Genomic DNA, 27,265 nt, shown 5'->3' with positions numbered 1-27,265 from the left:
CATGTCAGGTTATGGTGTAATTGTGCTTTTGAGTTGTTTCCTAAAATGTTGGGAAACTCCCTGTGCAAGGTTACATGCTGCTACAGCCTGGCGCTGGCGCTCACTAGCTGAGAATGAAAGGGAACATGTAGCATAGTGATTGTCTAAATTAAATATGTTCACATTTATGTCTCCCAACAAGAGGTTTAAAGAAGACGTTACACTTCATTGTGTTTTTATGATTATTTTACGTTTTATCAGTGTGTTATATACAGGGGTGCGCACAAGCCGGTACTCGAGGGCCAGTCTACTGCACGTTTTAGATGTTTCCCTGCCTCAACACAACCCTGATAGACAAGGCTGTGTCACCAACAGAGCTGTGTAAACCTTGATGACATGTTGATGACGACCAGTGATTAGAATTAGGTGTGTTGAAGACGGGGAAACATCTAAAACATGCAGTAGACCAGCCCTCAAGTACCGGCTTGTGTGCACCCCTGGTTATATAAAGGTATCTGCATGTAGAGAGTTCATAAACAGCCTTAAAAACAGCAATATTTTCTGTATGCATTACTTATGACTCAAATGTGTCTTATTATCTTATTGTCTTATTGTCTTATATTATTTGTACAAAACAGGAAAATGTTTTGTCTCAGTGTCTTGAAAACAGCCCACACTGCTTTTCCTAACCACTTCCCCATTCACAATAAACCTTACGACAGCCCTGTACAACCTGTTGCCATGCCGAAAATATTTCATTATTATTTCTGTGCAGGAGTGGAAAGTTTCATCGCTGCACAGGATCAGATTAAAATGACATTTGACTTCCACTTGATCTATTTTTTATCATTGATAGGTTTTTAGCAAGTATGACACACGTGCACCCATCAGCCATCAGCCAGGCACTTCCCTAATGGTGAACAGGTCCTTCTCCTGTCACTAAAAGGCAGATCTGACCAGTCAGATTATAGACAAATGTGACCGCCAGGATTCCGGTTTTCCCATCAGAAGCGTGAATTGTAATTAGATTAGCAGAGCTACTCACCTAACCAGTCACTCGTTTTTAATGTAAAAGCTGATCTTTGTATAAAGCAACAATGAGAGTCCATTTAAAATGTCATATCATGGAAGAGAATGTCACTAAACCATGTGTCAAGAGTGATAAATGAGGCCACAACAATCAAAATAGGCACTATTATACAAAACAACACTGATTATACAAAACAACACTGATTATCATTCATGTGGAACCGTGTTAAGTTGTCTCGACGGGAGTTTAGCAAACCGATCGTGTTAAAACAACTCTATGTGTTTTAATTGTTCATGTGGCTCCAAGCCAACTGACAGCAGTTTAGCACATTCAGAGTAGTTACTAGCCATCCCAACAATTTCCATAAATTTACAGATGCCATATATGAGTTACTTTAAATATAATTATACTAAATGTGAGATTTGAAAGCTACTTCATCTTCTCTCATCCATTGCTGCCCCTGACACTCTTGAGGAGAAACAATAACAAAGCTTAGAAATATTAAAAACAATACCATATAAAACTATTGTACCACACTAAAATTTTGAAAAATATTTTTTTAATATATCATAAGTTTTATATCAGTATTATAAGATTACATATTGATAACATCAATATGTCTAATGTAGGTATATCTGCTTTCAGGACCGAGGATGTGGCCTTCACATTTTTTTTAAGGCTGTTTAAATACGCACTTCTTTCTGGAAAAATTTAGCTATTTGGTGACTTAATGATTTGCAAATGTCAACATCACACTAAGTGGGCCTCTCCTAGGCTTCCTGCATGTCCTGCAGTTGCACCATTACTTGGTTATAAATTATGTTTGAGCTGACTATGTGAGATACAGAACAAGTAAATAAATGAGTAAAATTGATTTCCTTCTTCTTCATTTTTTGATATGAAACAAGCTGTTTTACTACTGTATGCTTATACCACGGTGGAATCGCTTTGCATTGGTCCTTTCATTTATTTTCGGACTTGTGAATCTACTTTGCCAGGGCCACGGGGGTGAAATGGCACAAGTCTCCACGCACCAGAGTGTTAACAACCGCCCACATGTCTAAATGGACATGTTTAATTTAGAGCTCGGTGCACATATCGCTGCGAGTGCAGGATCGCTAGTAAATGACAGATTACTCACATTTGTGTGAGCTGTGTTGTAATCCGATTCCAGTTCATTCTGTGCAAACCTCATGTCGTCATACAGTAGGAGCGCTTCAGCCGCGCGCAGGCGTGATCAATCACCCGCCGAGTCGTTCAACCCAGTTTCACTCTGCGCGGAGCTCCGAGAGCAGCAGAACCACAATCCATGTCCTGGATGAGTTGTTTTCACCAGGCAGAACCAGTCCACACAGTGAATTATATATTTCTCAATATTAATCAATGTCTTGACTTTTTATCCCTTTTATCTCTTATCTTGATTTTATTATTTCTGTTTCCTTTTCATTATCGAACTGTAGCACTTTGAGATTTTCAGTAATGTAAAGTGCATTATAAATAAAATGTATTATTGTTATTATTATTATTATTATTATTATTATTATTATTATTATTATTATTATTATTATTATTATTATTATTATTATTATTATTATTATTATTATTATTATCATTTTCCTGTCCTGTCTGAAAACCCATTTAACTCTCTACTTAGACTGTTGCGCACAAGGCTCCCTTTTACTTGTTTTCTCCAAGTTTTAATGACAACCCTATTTATGTCCCAGTAGCCTATCTCTAAAACAGAAACCGAAAATACATGAACCTGGCTCTCTTCAACCTGAGTAGACGGAAATCCCAATTATCATAATTATTATTTTTATACATTTAAGCTATAGCTTAAAAGACTGAAAGTGATTTTCTACGGCCAAATGAGGAGTATTGCTCTAAACATTTAACTCGTATTATACCAGTATTTTGTTTTCATCCTTATAAACAGGCAGAAAAATAAATGTGGATAAAACTGTTTAAAAAAAAACAACATTTAAGACTTTTACACAGCAGATTGCACATATCCTGTACTGCATCTTCTCAAAATTCAACAAATGGACCCCAGAAGCATATTTTCTTTGCAAGAAGAGCTAGAAGATGAGAAAACTGAAGTAGTAACAACAATATGCTAAATGTTCCTAAGCACTTAGCCCTAAGTGAATTAGAAAACAATTATTTTTTTTAATAATTTTAATTTTTTCTTTGATTTCCCTATTGTGATCCTTTTTATTTCCCATCTGTAAGAGAGAAAAAAACAGACCTCAATCGACAACTCTGGTAAGAGTTTGTCCCATTTTTTTTTTGGTCCTTTATTTCCATATCTCCAATCCCCAGCCGTGACGGTGGACATGGGACTTCTGTTATTGCCCAGAGAGGGGTGCCCGCCGCCCGCCCGCCCGCCCGCATCGACTCTCTCGGCGCTCGACTGTTCTCCGCACGGCAAACTCGCTGCGCTCTGACCGCTGCTGCAACTTTTGCAGAGACTCCTCACTCCTCAGACATGTCGCACAATAGCTGAAGTAAACCTGTCATCGTGGCTCATCAATTTGAGCCAGGAGAAACAACACCGCGGGTGGGATTTGAGACGCTCGGCCATCTCTTCTGTGGCTTTTTTTTCCCTCCTCGCTCCGGATCTTACCGTTCTTTTGACAAACGCCTGGATATGAATTATGAGCATTTTCTCCACTAATGAACCGGGCCAGTAATGCAGGAGACCGCGTCGACCCTCTCATCACTGTTTCAAGATGGCAGATTTTTATTGAGTTTTGATCAGAAATATTGCTTTATTTTTTTGCCATGAATAACAGAAATCCTTGCACCGATGGCCCCTGTATACGAAGGTAAGGTGGTGTTTTGGTGGTGTTTTCTTTCGCTCTTTTTTACCCCCACTGTGCTGCTTCATCTGATCAATTGCGATACAATTGAATTGCAGCACATAGAGGAAAGGGATGAGTTCATGCTTTCTGTTAGAAATCACACAGGAAATGTAAACCCAGGAAATATATTCCACATATAAGGTGCAACCCCTCCAGCAGGTCTGCTTTTGAACACAGTTAAAGAAAATTGAATGAATCAGTCAGATCTTGGTGCAAGTCCCAGCAGCTGCAGTTAAAACACAGTGCTGAAACGGCTGTAAACCTCCCCGGATAGCACGTTCCTGTGTTTTGAACACACCACAACGCAGATCTTCTTTTTTTTTTTGAAAACGATTGCGTTTTGTCCTCGTGTTTGCTCTAAGTGGAAATTGTATCTCTGCTCGAAGGGAATGAAAGAGGGTCGGAGAGCGATCGGTCCCAGTCTCGCCTTGCGTTTCATTCTATAATCTCCAAATGATCGCGCTTGTATTGAAAACCCCTCTAGACTTTTCGTGTTTCGGTGCCGTGTTGCATTGATTTATATGTGTATTTGTCTTCCTGGATGCCAAAGTTATGCTTAAATAGAGCATATTCGCTATCGCTGCAGCATTGTGGCTGTGACTAATCCAATTGAGAGAATGCTTCCCTGCGTGCTCCTCAGTGCTCTCTTACAGTTTTTTATTGTTATTATTATCATTTGGGACTAATGCATGAACCTACTAATTGTTTATTTATTTATTTTTTATTTGCACTGCCATTGCAAAGGCAGGTTGTAAATATACATAGATAAAAACAATGCAATCGGCTACCATTATCCGTGCATTATCAGGATTTTGCGGATAGTCCAACTGCAACTACACAAATACTAACATCTTCAATAGTATGGTAAAACATCACTGAGCATGTAGTACTGTATTCATCTCTGCAGCTTCATATATAATGTTGAATTTCATTCAGTTCCAGAGTATCATATAGAAGTAGTGTCTGTGGAGATGGGCGTCTCACACGCATGGGACAGAAAACCTTTAACCGGGGATATTTATCCCAGAAAGAAACCGAGCAGTGGGCTCTGATCAGATTTTTGTGCAAAATGAATAGTGGCACATGTAAATGGTGCTGAGCCTTGATGTTTCCCCATATTTATTTTGGAGCAGTCTCATGCTTGATACGTGTTTACTCTGTAGTCCCTCTGCTGGCATTAAAAGGAACCTCTGCGTACCTATTCAGAAATACTATTAAGAAAAAAGTACTTCTGTAAAACACAGTTAGGTTGTCTTCTGGAGAGATTTTTTTAAGAAAAATAAGGGTGTTTTTGTAGGGATTTATATGAAGGGCTGCAATGTAAGGTTGCTACAAACACTTCCCTTATCCGTGCTGTGTCCCTATAGGAATATCATAGTGGTTTTTCATTAAAGGTGTTGAAGCTTAAAGGCATAGATCAAGACTCTGGCTCCTCAACATGAAAAGGAAAGTTAAAATGAGACTCCTATGCAAAAGGTAATTAGTGTAAATTACATTCTCCGACTTTTCCCTTCACCACAAAGAGGAGGAGAGAGGAAAAGAAAGAGGCAGCAGGGGGAATTAATTACCTTGCCTGTCCTCCTCGGTGTTAGAGAGGGCTGTTATGTAGAGCAGTCATGGAAATGACCAAAGTCTCCGGTGGAAAATGGGGTTTTGGGGCCCTTCACACAGAGTGGGAATGACTATTATGGTAATTACTCACCCTTGGCTACAAGGTATTTATAACTTTAATCTAAAGATTACAGGCTTCCCGGGATTGTTTAAAGTTGAGATTGTTTAGGGAAACCTGTTTCTTGGCGAAATATTTATAATCAGTTATTGGAAATCATTTGTCACAGGAAGGTTGCCTCATGAAGTAGACAGTGGTCACTGCGCTGCTGTCAGTTTGTGCTCTTTTCTGTTGGTGTTTGCTTTTTTCTTACATATTTGTCTCTGATTCTTCATGGCTCAGACAGAAAGCCATCATCAGGCAGGCTTGCTGGCAGGAAGGGTGGTGGTGTGATCACCCTGGGAGCCTGGTCTCATAACCCGAACTGACACCTTGATGGATGTCTGATGAATGGAGCAGGTCCAGCAGCCCCCAGCTGTGGAAAAGCTAATATTCGCACACAGACAAACCCTGCCTTCTTACTTGCCTTCTTTTGCTCTTGCCTGGATAGATATGGGTGTTGAGATGTGCTCATGCATGCATGTGCATATGTCTCTATCAGTCTGCGAGTTCCTACACAAGCACCGTCTGCAAGGGGATTAGACAGCTGCAGAACTGGGCACCATGCAGAACGGCAACATTTGGAGCTCGTTTCCCCCCAGGTCAGCCACCACCGGTCCAGAGTGTGTTCAGTCATTCCCACCTGGAAAAATGGACAGAGGCTGACTCACAATCTGATGATGATGGTGACAGTGGTGGTGACAGGCTGTGCAGCATCACGGGCAGATTAATGATTTATCCATCCACACAGCCATTATGTGTTAATGCGACTGCTCTCGTTGGGGACAGGGAAAAAGACAGGCGAACATGGAGGGTAACGTAAGGCTTCAACGCTCCCTCCCTCTTCCCCTTATGCTTGTTTGGAGTCTCTTGATTGATATCTTCCTCACAGACTGTAGCCCAGGCTTAGGCTCCAAGGTTGCACCCTTTTACACTTTGATTAGAATTGCAGGAAGAACCCTGATGGCCATGGCAGGGCCACTCCTCCCGGCAGAGCCAAGGGAGCCAGTGCAGGGTCTCTTTTCTTCCTGATTGTTATGACAATCAGGGTGGCGTGTTTAGGTCTTCAGTGTCCACAGCGAGGAAGTAGACAGATATAAGGGAGGACAAACAAGCACTTAATAAGAGATGGGGCGATAGTTACAGTGAATAATTGTCACTCGACAGGAAGGAGCTGTCATCGCCTCGTATCCTTTTACGTACCATTGAGAATGTTTGTCTCTTGTTTTTCACTCAGCAGCTATTTCGATCTTTCTGTTGAGCCGATCCATCACCCCGTGACTTGTTTGTGACAGAGTTTTCTATAAAAAGTGTCATGGAAATAGATAAGCTATATTGGTTTTTCACTGTAAAGAACTACTTTCCAGCGTTGGGAGCTTCTTTATTGATTGGTTGGGGCATTTAGTAAAGAGAAGCTGGGGCTTCGGCAGGAGGCACGATGTGAGTTTTATACAAAGACAGGGGGGGGACTGTGGCCCTCTCGTGAGCCGAAATAGCTCACAGGTGGGATCTGAGGATTTTGGAAACAGATGGGTGTGGGATGGGGGTAGGTGGAGTGGGCGAGGTGGGAGGGGGGGTGGTTGGGTGAGCCTGAAATGACAGGTTAGTGGAGGCCAGTGAGACACAGGGGGGCCCTGCCTCCAGTATGAGTAGAACAGACTACGTCAGCAGGCTTCAATTTCCACACAGTCTTCAGTAAACAGCAAAACTGTTTTGGCTCTTTTTTTCTTTTTTCTTTTTTTTTCTTATTTTTACTATTTTGCATAGAAGACATTTAATTGAGAGGCAAAGGAACTTTGCAATTCACATTTTCTCTTCAGTCAATAAAGCTCTTGTTTCAGCGCTTTTGCCATATGTTGCAAACCTCTCATAAAAAAGAAGAAGAGAAAAAAAAACCCTCCACAGCCTGGCTCTGAAGTCCTTGAACGGGGAGACCACATCAGTTGCTGACATTAGTTAGTTTTTTTTATCAAAGGGGAAGACAGAGAGATTGGCTGGGATGGAGCTTCAGCCCTGTCAACTGCTTACACAAGGCATTTCCGTGTTGGTTGTCATGCATGCATGTGTGAGCCCCCCTGCAATTTTGCTTCACATTGTGCATGGTGTCGGCTTGTTTGGAACAGCTGCCTCTGACTCTGAGTGGCAGTGTAATGACTCCAGGCTCTGTTCGAGAGGAAGCTGGTGTAACTGGCATCTTTACGCTCTCATAGGGAGTTCAGGAAACTTGAAAATGCTCTTATATGATGCCACAAAATGCAGATTTTGTCATTTTCTTCAGTTTGCTTCGTAGTACCTGGGGATTTATTGTGCAGCTTTCAGTGGGGGGCCTTAACACCTAGAGATATCCTCATAGTTTTGATCGGGCTGTAATAAAAAAATAAAAAAGAAAGATAAATGTGTAGAATCTCCATCCACCACAAGTTATGAATTATCCTCTCTGTGTGTGTTAAAAAGCATGATGCTGACACGACCTTATGACATATTCATTGCTTTGATCTGCTATAAGAGCCACGGTTCAAACAGAGGTTCATATTTTACCACTTCTCAATGCGCCCCAGAGTGAATAAGGCCTTTTGTTAACTTGGACCCGTTAAGCGTTAATTACAAAGAGATTCCTCGAGCATAAAGGGCACTTTGTATGCTGCACATGTCAAATCATTGTTCATATAGGTGACTAATATTGCACAGTGTAGATTGAAAACGGTCTGCATTTTGCTCATACGCCATTCCCACTTTGCAATCTCTCATCATCCACCAATGACCCCGCCACCCCCCCCCCCCAATCCAGTTTCCACCCGCCATTTCTCTGCCCCACCCCCACGTCCATCTCTTATCTGTCCTTCCATCCCGCTCTGTTTGTTGATAAGCCGAGAGGCCATTGGCCAGCGCACACGGCGCCCATGTGACACTTCAGCAACAGCCTGATGGCCAGATTGGAAGCCCCCCATGTTCGCCTGTGCGTGTGTGTGTGTGCGTGCGTGTGTGTGTGTGTGTGTGTGTGTGTAGTTGGAGGTATGATTGAGAAGCGGCCCGGCTACTGTAGCTTTATTGTTCTCCCTATTTATGACCCCCACCTATAAACCTTCACATCCCTCACTGGTTTCCCACCCGTCCCTCCTGGCTGGTCTTATTACTGCCTCATCCCATCACTAACCCCCCCCACACCCAAACTAAACCACCAGCTTGTTTCTAGTCCACATTGTCGGACGTCTTAATCCTATTGTTTGTGATAATGTCCCCTCGCACCGGCCCGTTTGACACCGCGCCCTCTGGAAGAGGAGTCGCCAGTGCTGCTTGTATTCATCACAAGCTCATTTAGCCTTTCAACTTGACACGTCACAAAGATGCACGTATATGCAAACCTAAATGGATGGATAAATACATAACTTAAAGTTGAATGTAACACCCGGTGTTGTGCAGAAATGACAGGTGGTTTCAGGCACTAGATTTAGAAAGACAAGACAACAACCACACTCTCAGGCGCTTTATTTAAACAAAGCAGTCTAACCATCTCGTTGTATTCAACGAAGCATGGAGCGAAAAAATGGTTTGCAGTTTTTAATCAAGCCTTTCATAACCTCCACATTTTTCTCCTCCTCGCCGAGGGAGAGAGGCATGGCAGCCGGGTGAGGATAGGAGAGGGGGGAGGTGTTTAGAGACTGGTATTAAAATGAGCAGAGAGGCAATGAATTACATTGTAAGATTAGAAGGTTGAGGTTTTTTTTATTTTTTTTTTGCGTGCTCATATTCTTTGACACAGACACGGCTACAGGCTTTACCACGTGTGGCCAACACGGACTGAGAGCCACCGCCAGGCCCATAACTGCTCCTGGCTCACGCCCCTCTCAGTCATGGAAGGGAAGTGGAGCGGTGGGCGGCTGCTGGCGGCCCCTTCACAGATGGCTGCAGGTACATTTCTACGCTTGGCTGATAACCAAAGGACTTCAAAGCTCAGATGAGTACTCAAGCCCATTTCTGCCCAGAGCCAGGGGGCGAAAAAGGCACAGAACAGAAAGGAGACGGCAACAGACAAGAAGTCGAGCAGTCAAAGGAATCAACAGGCATGGAAATGAACAGCTTAAGCCCCTTCCTCTACTCACGTTTGCGCTGGATACTCTTTCACATGTACAGTAGAGTCACTGGCCTCCTCATCTGTCTATTGAATCATTTTAGTCTCGTCATCTTTTTCTCTCTCTTCTTCAAAAAGTTTGGTTCTCCCTGTTCAATTACCATGAAAGCAGTTGTGATGTGTATCCCCACCTTAGACGGAAATTGAAATAAAGTGAGTTTTCTTCTATGAGATCTGGGACTCTCCTCAGGTGCCTGAATTTTCAGTGAGAATTCACACATTTTACATTCAAACGAAGCAGGAGGGGAAATGATGAAATGTGTTGATAGAAACATCCCAGAGACTTTCTGTTTTAGAAGTATGAAGTAGAGTATCTGTCTGCTATTCACCTGATGTAGAGAAAAAAGAATCTGCTGAAGTTTTAATGGACTTTTAAAGAATAATGTGGAAGCAAAGATGTTAAAAAGTCATTGATTCAATTAGACCAGTGGCTCCTCTAATAAAACTCCAGCACTGATTCGGGAAATATCTGAATGTTCCGAGTGTAGGAAATATTTCCTCATGACTGCAGTGTTGCTGCAGGACATTTCTTTCACGCTTTGGGAGTTTTTATTGAAATACTGTTACTTTTAGTTCTGTTGGACAGGTTTGGAGTAAATTGTTCAACATTTGCTTTTCCTCATTATTCTGTTTCAAAATATATAACAAAATATCTTATCGGCCGTCCCATTTTATTGCAGAGAAGAAATTATTGTGACATTTATGGAAATGCTGCTCACATGCCTGTCGTGGAAAAAAGTTTGGATTTGCGTTATACGAGACAGAATTTAGGAACAGCGAGTTCTGCTGAAATTACTAGGCACAAAAAGACGGGGCTGCACACCTCGCAGATCCACTCCTCACTTCAAAGCCCGAGCCACATTACGGGCAGCTATAGGGGCTCTATCTGGAAGCCCTTTGATCTGACCCCTGCATTTAGTCGGACAGACAAGGGATGGGGAGGAAAAAATGGTGGGGAGATGCGGAGTGACAAAGCCTGGAAAAGTAAGGCAGGAACAGAAGAAAGGAGGCAGTGGAGCTGGGGTCGAGAAATGAATACCTTCATTTGGGGGCCCATTAGCCTCGACGGCACAGATAGGGGTCAGGGGGTCTGAGGAGGGAGGCTGGGGGAGGGTGGTGGTCGGGTCCCGGGGATGGAGTTTTGGGAAAGGTTACGGTGATGTTTGCAGAGTTGTTGGGGGGGTTGGAGAGTTCACGCTTTTTAAAAAAAATGTAACCGGCCTCCACTTTGCATCTGTGATCAGCGTTGCCCGGCGAGGCATCTGTCTCCTCCGCTCCCCCTGAGAGCACCGAGCAGCTGCTGCCACACTCAAACTCACTGTCACCCCGTCACAACTTTCAGAAAAGCTGGTTCAAAAAAAGGCCAAAATGTGACCTTTTAGGTATACAAGGACCCTCTGTGTTTCCTTTAACGGTCCGGGCCAGTTGTTTTTACCTCATTAGGAGTGAGACAGTGGTGACGAGAAAATGCTGCCTTTTATAAGATATACAGTAAGCTTAAAGACATTTGAACACAAGCTCGACAGCAGTAATCGTTAGTCTTGAACCTCCTTCACTTCCTTCAAACATTTTAATAGCATGGATTTAAACACCTCGGCTCCGCCAAAAGACCTCTGGCATTTCTACCATGATTCTCAGTAAAACATCTCCAAGTATAATGATCCCTTATTTACTGGTTTTCCAGTTTCTTTCTTTCTTTTTTCCCCCTCTGACTGCTAAAACCACTTACAACAACCACAAATCTGTGAGTTTAGATGGATCCCAGATCACAGCCACCTTAATTGGCAAATTCTTACAGTTGATGTAACTTGTTTTGTATAATTCACTAAGCAAACTTTGTTGTTATATATTTATGCTTGTAAAACACAGCTCTCATTCTGCAAGCCGATTCAAATATGCACTTCGCCTACATGGCAGCTCAGTATGTGGCTGTTGAAGTGATGTTCAGAATAGTCCTGCTCTTTCTGGTTTTGGCTGCTATTTGTGACTCTAAGGACACTGTAAATATGATCAGCTAAAGTCATGTCCTGTTTTCTTCCCCCTTTTTTTACTCATTCACGATGCAGAAAGCGGAGTTGTGTCAACTCGGCTTTGTGGCCGCAAGGACAGCAAGAACAGACGTATTTACAGCACAGTCAGGTGTTTTTAAGTGAACAAATGCCTCACCAAATTGGTATAAGTCCACACGCTTATGTGCGTGCTGTAACGTTTAAAAGCTGTTTGAATATATAGCATGCTGGGCCTCGATTTGTCAGGGACAAGTCAAGCAGAACAAGCGGAGCTATTAGAGGCTTTAAAAGAAGAAGATGGAGCAAGATTATGACACTTCATTAAGGATGGATATCGATGACTTACCTGTGGTACGAGGGCAGGAGTACACGTTGAGGCGTTTCAGAGGGAGAAAAGGGCATGTAGACAAGATTAGGGTGCTCTGTTGCCCTGAATAGACACTTCACAAATCCCCTTGAAATATCACACACTCCTGTTTTCTGGGAATGGATGGGGTGGGAGCGGGGTCATAGGAGAGCACCGTCCGACCACACTTGAGGGTAGCCGGACAGAAAATGCTTTTATCTTCTCCTTCTGTCATCTTTTGCCAGTTAGAAATGAATTTGTGGATGTCCTGTCTTTACCAGACTCACTTGGCTGCCTTGTGCGTTAGAGGTGCAGTGGTTTAATTGTTTCATTTTTGTGTCAGACAAGATAAATAAGATATCAAAGCATTCCTTTAACCATTGCTCTTATTTTTAAAAGCGAGATAGGCTATCAATGTGTTTGTTTGACTGCAGCTGTGTTTTGGAAATACAGGAAGCGACGGCCCAGCCGCGCATGAATGGTCTCCATACTCCCGGTCAGGTCTAACTGGTTTCTCTGTTGTTGGGGTTCATCGCTGGGTTTCAGAAGGGTGGGGCACCACATCAATCCCTCTGGGTGTGAATTTGTATGTTTTGGGGTTGTGGTTTCAGACTGCTTGTTACTACATATCAAAGATATTTCTGTTACGTAGCACCGAGAGTCATGAGAAGCATCAGGGGTTGTGAACTTGTGCAAATAAAGAGACGCACAGTCTGCTATGCGGCTGCTGGCACGTACATCCACATATCTCTGCATAAATGGATAGTTCTGTGTGTGGTGTGCATCCTTTGGGGAGGTAAGCGTGCCGAGCAGTACGGGCGTTATCCCAGCTGTCCCAGTCGGATATTAATGTAGCGGCGGGCTTTAACCCCCGAGTTCAAGAACACACCCAAATCCAGCCACGGGACAGGGCAGGGTGACAGGGCGGGACGAGGATGCTGCCTCCTCAAAACTGTCAAAAAAAGCTGCACTCTCTTCATCTGAAATCTTTTCCATAGCTCTGCTTGACTGCTTGACTTTGCTATTTAAATTCACATGCTTTAGTTTTCTAGTGCCTTATTTAATACATTGGATGTGATGATCATATCACTGTTGATACAGTTCCGGACTTAGTGAAGTAAATACTTGACATTTAGCCTCTTATCCAGAAACAGGGACAATGAACGATAAAGAGTTATCCTCATGTCTTCTCTAGTCATTTTTTTTACTTTGATAAAAGCCATATTCATGCAACCAGGGCCGTTAGAAATAAAAAAAATAAAGGTTTCCTCCTAAACCTGATTGGATTTAGGGCCCTTTGTCCCTTTTACATGAGGTGGAAAAATGATTAAAATGTTGAAAGACGGCGAACTCGGATCTCTGTGTTTGTGCATACAAGCACGTGTAACTCTGTACGAACATCAGCATCATTTGATCTCCTTTGTGTTTGCATATCACTGGATTTTGTCCTGTACTTAGTGAAGTGCCATCCTTTTAAAAGCTACGAGCGAGATGCAGTGCCAGAGCAGCAAATAAGGCCACCACTCACATTAACACTCAAACCTCAGTGTGTGTGTAGATTACAGCCGAGCACTCAACGAAAAATCCATACTGCTCTGGCTCCACTCAAATCCAATAGCCATTGTACAATGTTTTTTCCCCCCAAACTGCACTCATCTGTGTGTCTTTCCCATTGTTGTCCATGTTGAGTTATTCTTTTTTTGTTTTTCGGCAGTTCTTGTATATTGTTTTCAGTACTTTACATTGTTTCCAGCTGTCATTACGGGACCTGGTGACACGAGAGGAAGTGTGCTGTAGCAGGGTGTTTCTCTCTGAATGTAAATGATAAGCACTCTAGAGAGCATCTGCTTATCGGGTGTGTGTGGCCCTGCAAGGCCCGGTGCGCGGCGCGATGCATGTACTGGGTATGATGTAGCCGATACCGGAGTGAAAAAGTCTCCACCGGTTGGTGGTTGAGCTTGTTTTCAGAGTCACGCACAAGACTTCTGCTTAGTTTCTCCAAGCATATGCCACATTTAGCGTTTTACTGTCAAAATTTGTTCTTTTTTTTCTTTAATTATTTCCTTCTCCCTCGTCTTTTCCTTCTCCTCCACCCAGATCCGCGATTCAGCACCTGGTCGGGCTGACCTGGCAGTGTAAACAAGGCAAATGTTTTTTTTCTCACCCCAGCCGATTTACGACCACATTTACAGCTCAAATAGCAGCTCTCTTATCTCCTGACAGTTGTCCTGGGGTGGCAGGTTTTTCCGCCTGCGCGATAGCACTTTTAGCATGGAAACTTTGGTACACAAAGTGCTGCGTCTTTCGTAGATAATTAAGATAGATAAGTCCCGCATCAATTAGTGCGACTGCTTGGATCCATATGCACCTATTTGTGTTCTCAAACATGGACATTTTGGCTACAGCTTTTGCGTGCGTGTGTGTGTGTTCCCACTCAGGTATCTATGCATGTGCAGTTTAGCAAGTGCTGACTGATCATGTTATCTCACGGCTAACACAACATGATGTATCTTTGGCTGTTTGCTTCCAGTAAGGGGAGAGTTGAGGGAGTGTCACATTTACAGCTGGCATGTTATTCAGCCGAGGAGTCCTGCGGTATATCTGTGAAAGGTTTAGTCTGTCCACATGCTGGATGGATGTTTGTCCTCTTTAACGTGTTTACGAAAGAAAGGAATGAAATGTCAAGAGAGTTTGCAGTAGTCAAATGCTGCAGCAGGGAAGAGCAGAAAGCCTCACGGAGCAGCAGCTGATTAATTATGCTATAAATAAGCAGAGATGAGAGAGCTAAAAAAAAAACAGAGTGGTCAATAGTGGCCTCAAGAGAAAGAGAGGAAAAACTATGCAGTGTCGAGCTGCAGCTCCCCAAAGAGGACACAACTCAGACAAGGAGGCAGGAACACGAGGCTAAACTGTTCTGTATGGACAAGATGTTCCTGCTCTGTCGTGGTTTCACATGCAACCCCCAAAAGCCTGTCACAGTCCTTCCAACTGCTCCCGAAGCAGCACATCTGTCTGCGTCATAAATGTAGCATTAATTAAAGATGTATATGGCCATGTGAGTCACGTCTCATGAAAATGTATATAAATAGGAAGAGACAAGCCTCAGCCTCCATAAGGAAGTACAGGAAATTGCTGGTTGATCTGAAGACTATGAGATGGATGCATAATGGGGTAACGTTTGCAGATTCTTGGAAAATTTATGACGAAGAAAGCTGGAGCCACTCATCGGGCTGATGCCTTTTCTGCAGCTTGCCCTTTATCTGTAACGTGCCGGGTGTTCGGAAACAGGGTGGAGGTGCGGCAAGCTGCACGCAGATGCCAACAGGAGCGAAGGGTGAGATAATGCTTTGTCTAGACAGTCAGAAGTCATTTGATTAGGCAGCGTTTTGACCCACCTCCCCCCAAATCCTTCCAGTGCTCCAGACTCTAGGATGTCCGGTAAAGAGACAGGGTCATCAGAGCGTCTCTGACGGTGTCAGTAGGCATTAGACCTCACGAAGTAGGCCTTCTTCAGGTTTGGTCTTAGAAGTAATACGTCAACAAGACAGACTTCTGTCCTAGGGTTGTCTACCAGCTTATGTCTGATGTTTGTGTATTGGATTTATCCAGTCAGACCTTGTTGTGTCGACTGGACAGCGACTGATATATTTAAAGACTTCAACCTGTATTTGAAGCATTTCCCATTAAGGTGTAAAAAGATTGCATCTATTTGTATTTCAGCCCTACACTATATTGTTTTTAACTATAAGACCTTTGAGAGCAGTCATGAGCTAGCTCAATCATGATCATGTACTATGCTGGAAGACGTTTTTTTTTTAAATTTTGAAAGACTGTCCTGAGTGCTCGGTAGTGTCATCATCATCAATATTCCGTCATCTTGTTAGCGAGCTATAAATGACAGGTTTAATAAAAGACGGCAAACAGAAGCAGGTCACAGGAAGGAATGCGAGGGCCACTCATGACTCCCAGCTCCGATTCTCCGAGCTCTTTTCTCCTTCCCTCCCTTTCAGCCCATCTCTCACCCTTACATGGCATGCAGAACAGCCCTGATCCTCCCAAAAAGAAGATTAACAAACCCCTGACAGAGAGGTAATCTCTCTGAAAACATTGACTATTACCATTTCAACATGCTGCCTCTAAACAGTGGAAAATGCCTCTCTGGTATGCTTAATTGCAGTGTGTGGGACAAACAGTGTTCCTGTAGGTATGCTAAATAGAAAGGCTAGGCAGGGAAGGCAGTCCAGCATTGTAAATGTACAACAATGGACCTTTGCAGTTTTGTGCTCAGCATAGAGTTCAAAAATTCAAGCAAACTTCAAGAGGACATTTTCAAGGGAAGATTTATTGCGCTGTGTGCTTTCTGAAAACACTATAGAGGGTTTAGTTGTTCAGCTTCTTCATCATAAATATGTTTGAACTTCAGTTTGGGGCGAAGACTGATTCATGGAGACTGAAGCCGCTTTCTCAAAAAGGTATAATTGGTCACATTGTTTTCCTGTGAATGTTGTCATGAGATAACATTCCAGCCATTTGACCTCTTACTTTTGGTTCATTTAATTACTTATCTGCATTCAGCACAAGGCTCTGAACTGTGACGCTGATTGTATAGCTCTTATTTTTGTGTCTTTTATTTTTGCATCATCTCCTAGTGACACATGTGGTCTGGGGTTCATTGCACTGTGCAGGCCATGTGAAACGAACCCTTTGACCACGGGGTTACAGCTGAGAGGGAGTCAATGAGTGACTAGGGTTCAGGAGGAAATTTGCTAGATACAAACACAAAGAGGCACCTATCCTCAGCCTTTTTCAAACCGGACCTGTCCGCCATCATGCCGGCGGGTACGTACAATTGGAATTTTCCACAGGAGGAACAGTCTGGCCTCTCGTGTCCATCCATTTTTGGGTCCATAAGTCTGTGTCCGCGCTTATCCTCTCATGCTCACTGTCACACACTGTTGACGCTGCTCTGTGACGCAATTCATCATTCAAATTATTTTTAGCGTAAAGTCCAGGCACAGGAATTGGTAATCCAAGGAGTGACATCTGGCCTTCAGGGCTTATGTGATTAGCAGAGAGCCTTGCCCCTAATAGCCTAGCGGACGTTCTTCATTACCTCTCTGGAGGAGTCATAGCTATGGCCCCAGATATGAAGTGAGCAGGCATCTGCAGTTAAAAGAGAAAAGGAAAAAAAGCTACATATTAATGACTTATCGGAACATAGATGTGCAGATATGATGTCTGAGGCTTAAATAACAGGAAGCATGGGGAAGTTATGCTAAATAAGCACCAGCCCAGCTTACAGTGAGTCCTCCAAAATGAAGAGCAGCTTCAATCCCTGCTGCATTAAGGCTAAAACCAGATGACCAAAGAGATAACTAGTGAATCAAAGCGAGGCCAAACTAGAAGCAAACCCCCAAAAATGTGAAAAGTAGGAGGAAACAGTGGGGTAAAAAAGAAAACAAAAAAAAGCAAAGTGTAGCAGAGTTCTGCCAGCGTTCTACTGAATTCATCATCATTACCACTGAAAAGGCTAATAATGACGAAGTGACCATGTCCCCTTCTGCCGGCACAATGGAGCCAATAGTTATAACCGTTGTCCTATTTTGATGGGACTGGGGTCCTTTAATTATCTTTGAAAAACAACAAAAGTTCCCAACTTTCAAGATCTCTGTTAAACACACAAAAGCAGCAATTTAACCAGCAGTAAACAAAGTTAAAAGGCTTTTTTTTTATGAGTTTTGTTAGTGTTTGTGTGTGCACAGGACCAAAACGTTCTTTGAATCATGCATCACTTGATCAGCTGCGAGGCTTAATTGTGTGTGCGGGCATCGGCGCGGCCAGGTGGAAGCTCTTTTGTTTGTTAGCAGTAAACTAATTCTGGGTTTACTGGAAATTGTTTAAACATAGCATTACGCGTTTGAGCATAAGTCTTATACAATCTTCCTTGCGCTGTAATAATCATTTCAATGTTACAAACAAGCCTGTTTGCAAAGAGAGAGATAAAGAAAATGGACTATTTTTGGGCTGTTGTTTGCTTGGAGAGGCTTTTTGCTTATTCTGAAGCAGTTTGTTCCCAGGAGTTCAGAGCACAGCCTTGGTACTCTTTAGCTTTTGTTTTGTTGTCTTCAGGATGTGTGGTTGTGAGGGAGTTCAGTGCCCCTCTCCTGTTTTTACAGTTACTTTTACAATATTTCTCCAACCACCTTCCCTAAAGTGAGTAGTACTGATCATTGCTTGGGCTGAGTTGCATATGGGTAAGAAAATTGCAATTGTTCACCTTTTTTATTTTTAGTCAGCCTATTTTTGTGCATGATTTTGTCTCGCGTCTCTGTGTCTGTGGAGTGTCCCATGAAAAGGTACTCTTTTAGTATCCGCTCAGCCTGTTTACATTGCTGCTGATGGGAACAGTGGGGAAAATGGCATTTCCTCTGCATGAACTTGTGGTTTACACGAGCACTGCTCACTCTAAATCTCCTTATCTTTTTCCTAAAGCTTTTGGGGTTGTTTAACGTTATATAATAATATGAAAAATGTCATTACCAAACACTGCATTATCCCTTTTGCAACAGCATTTCGTGACTTTGTCTCCGATGTTCTACAAAAAATATTAGATAACAGCACAATTAGTAGTTGACACAGAGGAAATGCCATAGCCCCACGGTTCCCATCTGCAAAAATGTAAATGCCAAAGCAACATATGCTAAAGGATAGACTTTGAGGTATTTAAAGTTCATGACGATGTTTAAGTCTCACATGCAAGTTCACATAGTGATGCATCAGAATAAATGCTTGGTGTTTTAATGACTTGCTGCTCTGACCCAAGCTGTTTTTATTTAAAGCTTGTGGCTACCACTCATGTTTCAGACACTCTCAAATTCCTAACCTCTCGCTTTCATATCTGTCTTTCTCGCCCCTCCCCTCTGCCCCCCCTCTTGTCACAGGTATGGCCTCGCAAGTGCAAGTGTTCTCTCCTCACACTCTCCAATCAAGTGCCTTCTTTAGCGTAAAGAAACTGAAGGTGGAGCAGAGCTGTCACTGGGATATGACAGGGTACGGCACACACAGCAAAGTCTACAGCCACAACAGCAGCAAGAACGTGTCAGCCACCAGCGGCACCCTAGGCATCAACAGCTCCCTGCAGGTCGCCAGCTCCACCCTGCCCTACGAGCAGGCTCTCATCTTCCCAGCCAACGCTGGCCACATTGTGGTCGCCTCGGCCAGCAGCACCTCGGGGGCCATCGGGTCTCTGCTGGGCAGCGGCGGTGGGGGCAACAGCAGCAGCAACAGCAGCGGGGCTGGAGGTGGAGGGGGTGGAAGCGGCTTGGGCGGTGCCCTTCACAACCTGACGCGTCGCAGCACAGTGAGTCTCCTCGACACCTACCAGCGATGTGGGCTTAAGCGCAAGAGTGAGGAGCTCGACAACAACAGCAGCGTGCAGATCATTGAGGAGCACGGCCCACCGATGATCCAAAACGGCGGAGCCACGGTGGCCACGGTGGCCACCGCCACCTCCACAGCAACGTCCAAAAACAGTGGCTCCAACAACGAGGGAGACTACCAGCTGGTGCAGCACGAGGTGCTCTGCTCCATGACCAACACCTATGAAGTCTTGGAGTTCCTGGGACGAGGCACCTTTGGACAGGTGGTAAAATGCTGGAAGAGGGGCACAAACGAGATAGTGGCAATCAAAATCTTAAAAAACCACCCTTCATATGCACGGCAGGGCCAGATTGAGGTCAGCATCCTGGCACGTCTCAGCACTGAGAGCGCGGACGACTACAACTTCGTGAGGGCCTACGAGTGCTTCCAGCACAAGAACCACACGTGCCTGGTATTTGAGATGTTGGAACAGAACCTGTATGACTTCCTCAAACAGAATAAGTTCAGCCCTTTGCCGCTCAAGTACATCCGACCCGTACTCCAACAAGTTGCCACGGCGTTAATGAAACTGAAGAGCCTGGGGCTGATCCATGCCGACCTGAAGCCGGAGAACATCATGCTCGTGGACCCATCTCGCCAGCCCTACAGGGTCAAAGTCATTGACTTTGGCTCAGCCAGTCATGTCTCCAAAGCAGTCTGTTCAACGTATCTACAATCCAGATACTACAGGTAAGAGCAGCACATTTGACATAATCATAAAAACTATGGATAACAAATGGATATGACATGCTTTAAATTTGACATTTTATTAATCCAGGACAGATGCAAACAAAGGGTCCAAAAATGTTTCCCTGGATCACTTTTGCTGTTTGCCTCTTGTTTGATTTATGGCTTTTTGTCGTGAATTTTCTTATAGTTGGGTTGGGTTGAATATTTGTCCAAACATCCAGATTTGCTTGAGCTGCCGTTGAAGTCCTATCTGCATTCCAAACATTGGCTTTTCTTCTTGTGCTTGTTTATCCCGTTAGTTAAACTCCTTTTTTTGATGTGAAACAGGGCAATAAAAGTTAGAGGCTTGAAGAATGGCCAGCTGCTTATTTTATTTAATATGATAAAGCAAGCAGGGTTTAGTGCTACTTTGATGGCCATAAAGAACCTGCTCTGTTAGTTATTACACAAGTTGCTTGAAAGACCACAGGGACTTTTTTTTTTTGAAGCAATGACATTGTTCAGTAGCAGGGAGGTTTGTGAGGAAGGAGAAAGTTTTGTTTTCCATTTTCAATGGAAGGGTTTTTAAAAGATCCCAGACAAACTCCCCCATAGAAGAAGATCATGTCAGGTGGCAATCTGCCCAGAGGCATCTATTCACCCCTCTGCTCCCCAGGCCCTCGGACCCTCGGCCCCCCATCACCGACTGGCTCCCATTTCCCTCAGGATAGAGATGAGGGGTCAGCTTGAGTTCTCCTGTAATATGTGCTTGTAATCCACACCAGTGAGTTCTGCATTAGAACCAGATGACTCTCTGTGAAGACCTCTCTTTCTTCTCCCGGTGCTTTTAAAAGGAAAAAAAGAAATCTTTTCACCCATAGCAAACACCGTGTTTACGTTTCAACTGACACCGCATTTGGAGAACGGAGCAAGAAATCAAACAGTGTGCGTGCTTTGTTTGGGTTCGAGGGTTGTGCTGCGGTGGGGCTGAGCAGGTGTGTGAGCTGTGGTACCACACACACACACACACACACACACACACACACACACACACACACACACACACACACACACACACACACACACGCCAGGTGCAGCTCTATCACTGCATGGTCCAGATTCTGTTGTGAGGCATTTTGTGCTTTCCTTTGGTGTAAGGATTTAATTCTGCTATCATGACAGTTTATTATTTACTTCCTAATGTGCTCAACTGAAGACTTGTTTTCTGTGAATATATAAAAGACGATGAAATTAACAATAATGAGATTCAGACATGCTGTTTCCATGATATGGAATATTTAATCATATCTGACGGCTGTATTGTAAAACGATCTAAAAGTACAGCGTATCAAGAGCTCTGTATGGGAATTGTCTTCTACATAATCCTCAGCACAGGACTGTTATGTCAGTTTAAGTACCTAATCTGGAAGTAAACACCACGATCAGCCTGTTGTTTCTCCTTGCTATAGGTCAACAAGCAGGTTATAAAACGTTCCTGTTTATTTTCCCTGGGAGTGATGAGTGAAAGAGCGCAAGAGATCATCCCTTCATTTCCTCTTGGCAGCAGAGGGGAGGAAAGAAAGACTTACATTGACCAGAATATTACCTATCAGCCAGCAAAAACCTCGAGCAGGGACTTGGTGACCCTGGTCAGAAGCAGACGGGTTGTGAGAGTGTGTGTGTGGGTGTGTGTGTTTTGCAGGGTTCTCTGTGCTGCAGAGTGACAACAGCAAGTTTGCTTTAGTGGGACTCATTGTGAGGAATCAGGCGTGTCTTACAATTCATTTCAAAGAATGAGCTCATTGGAGATGAGTACCATGGGTGTCTTAACGCTGTATGAATGGGCAGCAAGCAAACTTTAGCTGTGGGTACAGTTCATGGTGAGTTCAAAAGCTTAGATGGGAACATCAGACCGTGTTTGATGATTACAGATGAGAAGATAGCCGTTTCTGTTGCCTGTACCTTGACGGGGTGGAGATTACATACGGGTGTGCTTATCCACCTTTGGCTCTCTGTTACTCAATATCCTTCACTACAGCAACCACATCCCTGAACTATATTAATTCTTTTTGATTAACATTTCCTTTTTTTCTCTCCCGAACTTCGCCGAAGTTTGTTTAATGAGGTGAAATGGCCCTGAGGAGTGATAGTAATCGCTGTTTGCATTTTGGGTGTCATAGATATTGTTTGCTGTTGACATCGCATGCCCTGTACCAGCCTTGCAAATGAGTTATGGATTTTCCACAAGGTTGACTCATGCAAATAAAATACCAGTATTCAAGGTAAAACAAGATCGGCTCTCATTGTGCTTAGAGTTTCAACTTTGTTCGCTTCAGTGCTTAGCGGATACAGCTGAGCTCATCAATCCTTGTCAAATAAGCCCGTCTGTAAGATTTCTATGCTTGTTGCCACTGGTTTGCAGTCCTAGTGGTACTCCCCGTGCTTTTTTTCCTTAAACAGTCTTAAAACTTTGAAATTATATGTGCTGTTTACATGTTAATTACATCAATTTTCCACTCTTTTATCCACTCTTTTATCCCCCTTTCCCCCCTTCTCCCCCTCATACCTATAGCTAATGATATAACAGGTAAGCTTGCTACTTAAGCCTACTCTGTGCCACATAAAGGGATTATTGTCTCGTCCCATGGACATTTTTGTCCTATTTCTCTCACCGGGTTAAGGCCTTTCGATAGGTGGAATTCAGCAAGATGTTATTCAGTGCTATGTGAAGGTGCTTGAGGCCGTCCAGCTGGTGGGAGCACACCTTGGTGGTGGCTGTTGATAGTTTAATCAGAGGTGAAAGTTTGCCGGAACGACCCAGAACTTTGTTCAGGTAAAACGCTCGTAGACGGAACCCAGTTCTGGTAAGAGAGGAGAGCAGCTGCTTCTGCAAATCCCACATTCAAAACCAGTCATGGTTGCACTTTCACCATGAAAACATCTGTTGACATTATACCGTCTTAGACAGCACAGTTCTAAGCACGCTCCTTCTAGGTCGCTCTAAATTACCTCTGAATCGCCCAAGATCTTGATCTTCCATTACAGCTAGTAAACATGAGCAACAACTGCCCTTGTTTCCAGTTCCGTTGAACTTCTGCGTGGATGTTCATGACTTCTCTTTGTGACACAGATTTGCTAAGTTACAGCGTATCCCACCAGATGTCTTGGTGGCATCCATATTGCCTGTATTTACCTTTGTATAAAGGGACACATGTATAGGATGTCATGGTGGGATACAGTCCAGCTACACTAAAACTGTAAGCAGTAGAAAAACAGCACAGCTTGTACCAAGAACAGATTATGGATTATGGACAATTATCTTACAATCATATCAACAAACACATTGTGCAGAGCATGCTGGGAAACTACATCCAACTACTTTAGTATTAGCCTATGTTTTTTTTTTTTTGATGCATGAAGTTAAGAAAAATGAGATAGTGGTGGTTTTGGAAAGAAATTAAATCTACACTCCCCCCTGAGTGTAATGTAAGGGTGTACTGTCCAAGAAACAAATAATTAAAAAATAAAAGAAGAATCTTATCAAATCTTTATCGTTTTCTGAACTTTTTTTTCAAATAAAACTGTGAAAAACTGTAAATGATCATCTTAAACTAGTCTTGTAATTCCATTCATAAATAATACTCTAGATAAAGTTTACACTGTTTGCCCTCAGCTTCTTAAAAGGTCCTGGAACTGGAACTGTTGTTTGTTTTGTCGGGGACACACTGTAAAGTTGCACCAGATAAACGTGTTTTTAATACCAGAAATATCTTTTTTTTTCACTTCATCGCTACACTATGCCTCCATTATTATCATTCATGCATATCTCCATTTTCTGCGCCTGCTTGATCCTGTTCAGGGTCACAGGTTGGAGTCTATCCCAGCTGTCATCAAGTGAGAGGCGTAGTACATCCTGGACCGACTGATCACCGGTCCTTCACAGGGACACACTATTGAATGAGACAAACAGCCAAGCTCACACTGACTCCTCCGGTTAATTTTAAAATAATAAAAAAAAAATATATATATATATTTTTACACACACATATATATATATATATATATATATATATATATATATATATATATATATATATATATATATATATATATATATATTTTTTTTTTTTTTTTTTTTTTTTCTTTAAATCATTTGAGTGACCTGGTTAATTACTAATTCTCTGCAGTTCTGGTTAGTTTAACAGAATTCCCAGAGGGACCAAGCCCTCTCACGCAGTCATGCAGCCAGTGGCCAGTGGTGCGTTCAAGTCCTGCTTTCAATATCACTTTTATGCACAAAATAGTGTGACACTATTAAAGCCCCTTTATAATGATTCTCTTTTTTTTTTTATATATACAGCTTTGGTCTCAGCAGGTGTTTTGCAACAGCTTGCGTCACACATTGTTGCAAGATTTTATAAAAAGGGCCAGTGGCCAAACATCTTAATGTGCACAATTCCCCAGCCCGAAGCTGCAGCACCCGTCCGTCCGTCTATTTCTCTATCCGTTCTTGGCATCCCACGACCCGACAGACAGGACAGCCGGCGTTCCAGCACATTTACCTTGGCTGCGTGTGAAACATCAAAGGGTGTTTTAATGAATGAGGTTGCTATTAGTTACTGTTCTCTGAAGCGTGTGTTAAAGTGTATAAAGAGGCAGAGAAAGGCAGGTAAACGGCAGGATCAGGTTGCTGCAGAGAAAGGAGAAATTAGAAGAGGACTGAAAGACAGATCAGCTTGGTGGCAGTGAAACTGCTAATAGTCACGTTGTTATTAGAAGTTTCTCAAGAAACTGTCTCAAATTAGAAGGAAATCGTGAGAGATGGGTGTGTGTGGATGTTTTATTGTTATTATTATTATTTTGTTTATCCTTCCCCATCAGTACCTAGGGGAAGACGTTCGCTCCCCGAGCAGAAGTAGACTGTTACCAACGCAGATGAGCTTTCATTAGCTTCCACCTGACGGGCTGGCTGTTGATTGCTGGCACTTTTGCTGATTTTCAAGAGTCGGTTTGTTTTATAATTAGCTTTATATTTGCTGCTCGTGACCAATCAGGAGCAGAGCTGTTTCGTTGTTGTTGGCTGTTACTGCTAAAGCTATTGATTATTATCAAGAACTGACACCATAAGAGGAAGATCCCTCAAATTATAATTACTGCACAGTGTATTTGCTATTGTGCGCTTTATGACAGTTATAGTACCTTAGTATGCATGACAGAATCCTAATAACTTGCTTCTCATTTATAATTTGCCTCTGGGCATCTCTTCCAGTTTGTCTCCGAAGAGCAGTCAGTAAGCAGCAGACATGTAGCAGCAAAGCTAATTAACTATCCTTAGTCAAGCATATGCACCAGAACATATACACTTGTCTGCTGCTCTCAGTTTTTTGGCAAATAATGAATGAGAATTATTTATCTCTTCAGGAAGAATGTGAACTTTGCCGTCCAGGCCATCCATGATGGATAAGCCTATCATTACGCTCCGACAGGCTGCCCAGGTGTGCGCCCGACTCATATATGCATGTGCACCCCTGCTAGTGTGGGACCATGAGCTCCTCCGATAAGACTTGACTTTCCGAGTTTCACCACATCGTTTTATCCTGGATACTTGTCTTTGTTCTCTCTCGGTTCAATTTTCATACGTTTCCCAGGATATTAAGCTGACGGAAATTAAGCTGCCTCGATAAAACGCGGCACACCGCCCACTCAGACTCACTGAGGCTGCAAACTCTCTGTTCTGTATTGATTGGCTTATTTGAAACATTGGATATTTCCTCAGTTAAGCTTTTGGGCTGTTTTGCAAACGATGGTAACACACGAGTGGCAACTTTTTTTTCTTTTTTTTTTTTTTGATTTGCATAACACTGAATCCATGAAGCAGGTCATCAAAATGTTGAGCCTGGAAGGTTCGTGACGGCGCGATTTCCTTTCCATTTAAGTGTGGAAATCATTAACAGAACAGGTGAAATGTCTTGCAGCGTTTCTCTCTGTTTGCCACCGATTTGTCTCGTTTCTGTATGGGAATCAAGAATCAGCGGGCTGGCGGGGTGATGGCTGCCATCAGCCGCTGACTGGCACAGGTGCCCCTGGGTCTAAATAAATCATGAGGCCGCATGCTGATCCCCTCCTTCTACCGTTCCTGTATGCCCGCTATCCCTCCACAGGGAGCTCAAGAAAAGGGGGTAGAGCTCATCCCTGCATGCTGCCGTGGCTTCTTCCTGCCCTCCTTCCCTTTTTCTGCTCTCCTTCCCCCCCATCATACCTTCCCTTCATACCCACCCCCCACCATTACTTCTTCCATCCACTCACATTAATATTTAAAAGCTAACACCAAGATGGAAAATATGCAGCAAGGCCACTGAAGAGTTGTTCAAAAAAAAAAAAAAGTTTATTTTGGGAGCCACGACTTCCTGATTTAATACAAGCCATTCGATGAAATTTGAAGTTGTATAATTACAGCGGGGAAGCATTTTAAAGACCTATCAAAACAGAGGCTGTCAGCAACAGTCAGAGAAAGGGGAAGGGGAGACCTTGAGGGAAAGTGATCCAAGCACTGGCCGTCCAGCCGGGAACAGGACTGGGAGTGCTGGGGAGGCCCGGCGGGGAGCTGCAGCTCGGCCCATCGTGACTGTGTATGTGTGCGTTTGGACTGCATACCGCTGTGGCAGAGAAAGCCCAGTGTGTAAAGGCTCATGCAGGCTCCCATAACATTTTCTACAAAACAGATGCATTTGTTTTCTCAGTTGGAGGAATTTGCTAATGTGCATATACAAGGGTAAATAGTTTGGCTAATTTGTGGCAGTCAAGCGGTCAGAGCTCTCTGCTGCTCAGTCTAGATGGGGCCCCCTTACAGACAAAAAAAAAAGGAGGCTTTGATGACCCCCTCTCCCATTCCTCTTTCTTTTTTGTCATTTAGCATCATCTCTGCTCAACTTCTTCTGACTACTCTTAACAAATATATCTGGAATCTTTCATGTCCCGTCTCTCTTTCCTCTTTGAATGGGCTCATCTGACAGAAGATGTTTGACAGTTTTTGTTCAACATAGCTAATATTCTGGGCGACAGTTTTTGCTCTATAAAAATGTTGCTGTTTTTCATTGCAGATGGCAGAATTA

General features: G+C 43.2%; 1 protein-coding gene across 4 annotated transcripts in view; it reads left to right on the top strand.

Moving 5' to 3' along the window:
- The first annotated feature begins 3,459 nt into the window (after window positions 1–3,459).
- hipk2 (homeodomain interacting protein kinase 2) overlaps window positions 3,460–27,265 on the top strand; it is a 66,535-nt gene continuing 42,729 nt past the window's right edge. For 3 of the 4 annotated variants that reach the window (XM_061721416.1, XM_061721415.1, XM_061721412.1), the window contains exons 1-2: window positions 3,460–3,837; window positions 19,007–20,174. In XM_061721416.1, the coding sequence (XP_061577400.1) occupies window positions 3,819–3,837; window positions 19,007–20,174 (1,187 nt within the window). In that variant the 5' untranslated portion in view covers window positions 3,460–3,818. Of the gene's footprint in view, window positions 3,838–15,320; window positions 15,400–19,006; window positions 20,175–27,265 lie in introns of those variants that run through there. The other variant, XM_061721414.1, reaches the window with a different exon arrangement.

This window comes from Cololabis saira, chromosome 5, assembly GCF_033807715.1.
Source record: "Cololabis saira isolate AMF1-May2022 chromosome 5, fColSai1.1, whole genome shotgun sequence".
NCBI lineage: Eukaryota > Metazoa > Chordata > Actinopteri > Beloniformes > Belonidae > Cololabis > Cololabis saira.
The sequence above is the reverse complement of the archived record's forward strand: the minus strand, read 5'-3'. Positions and strand labels throughout refer to the sequence as shown.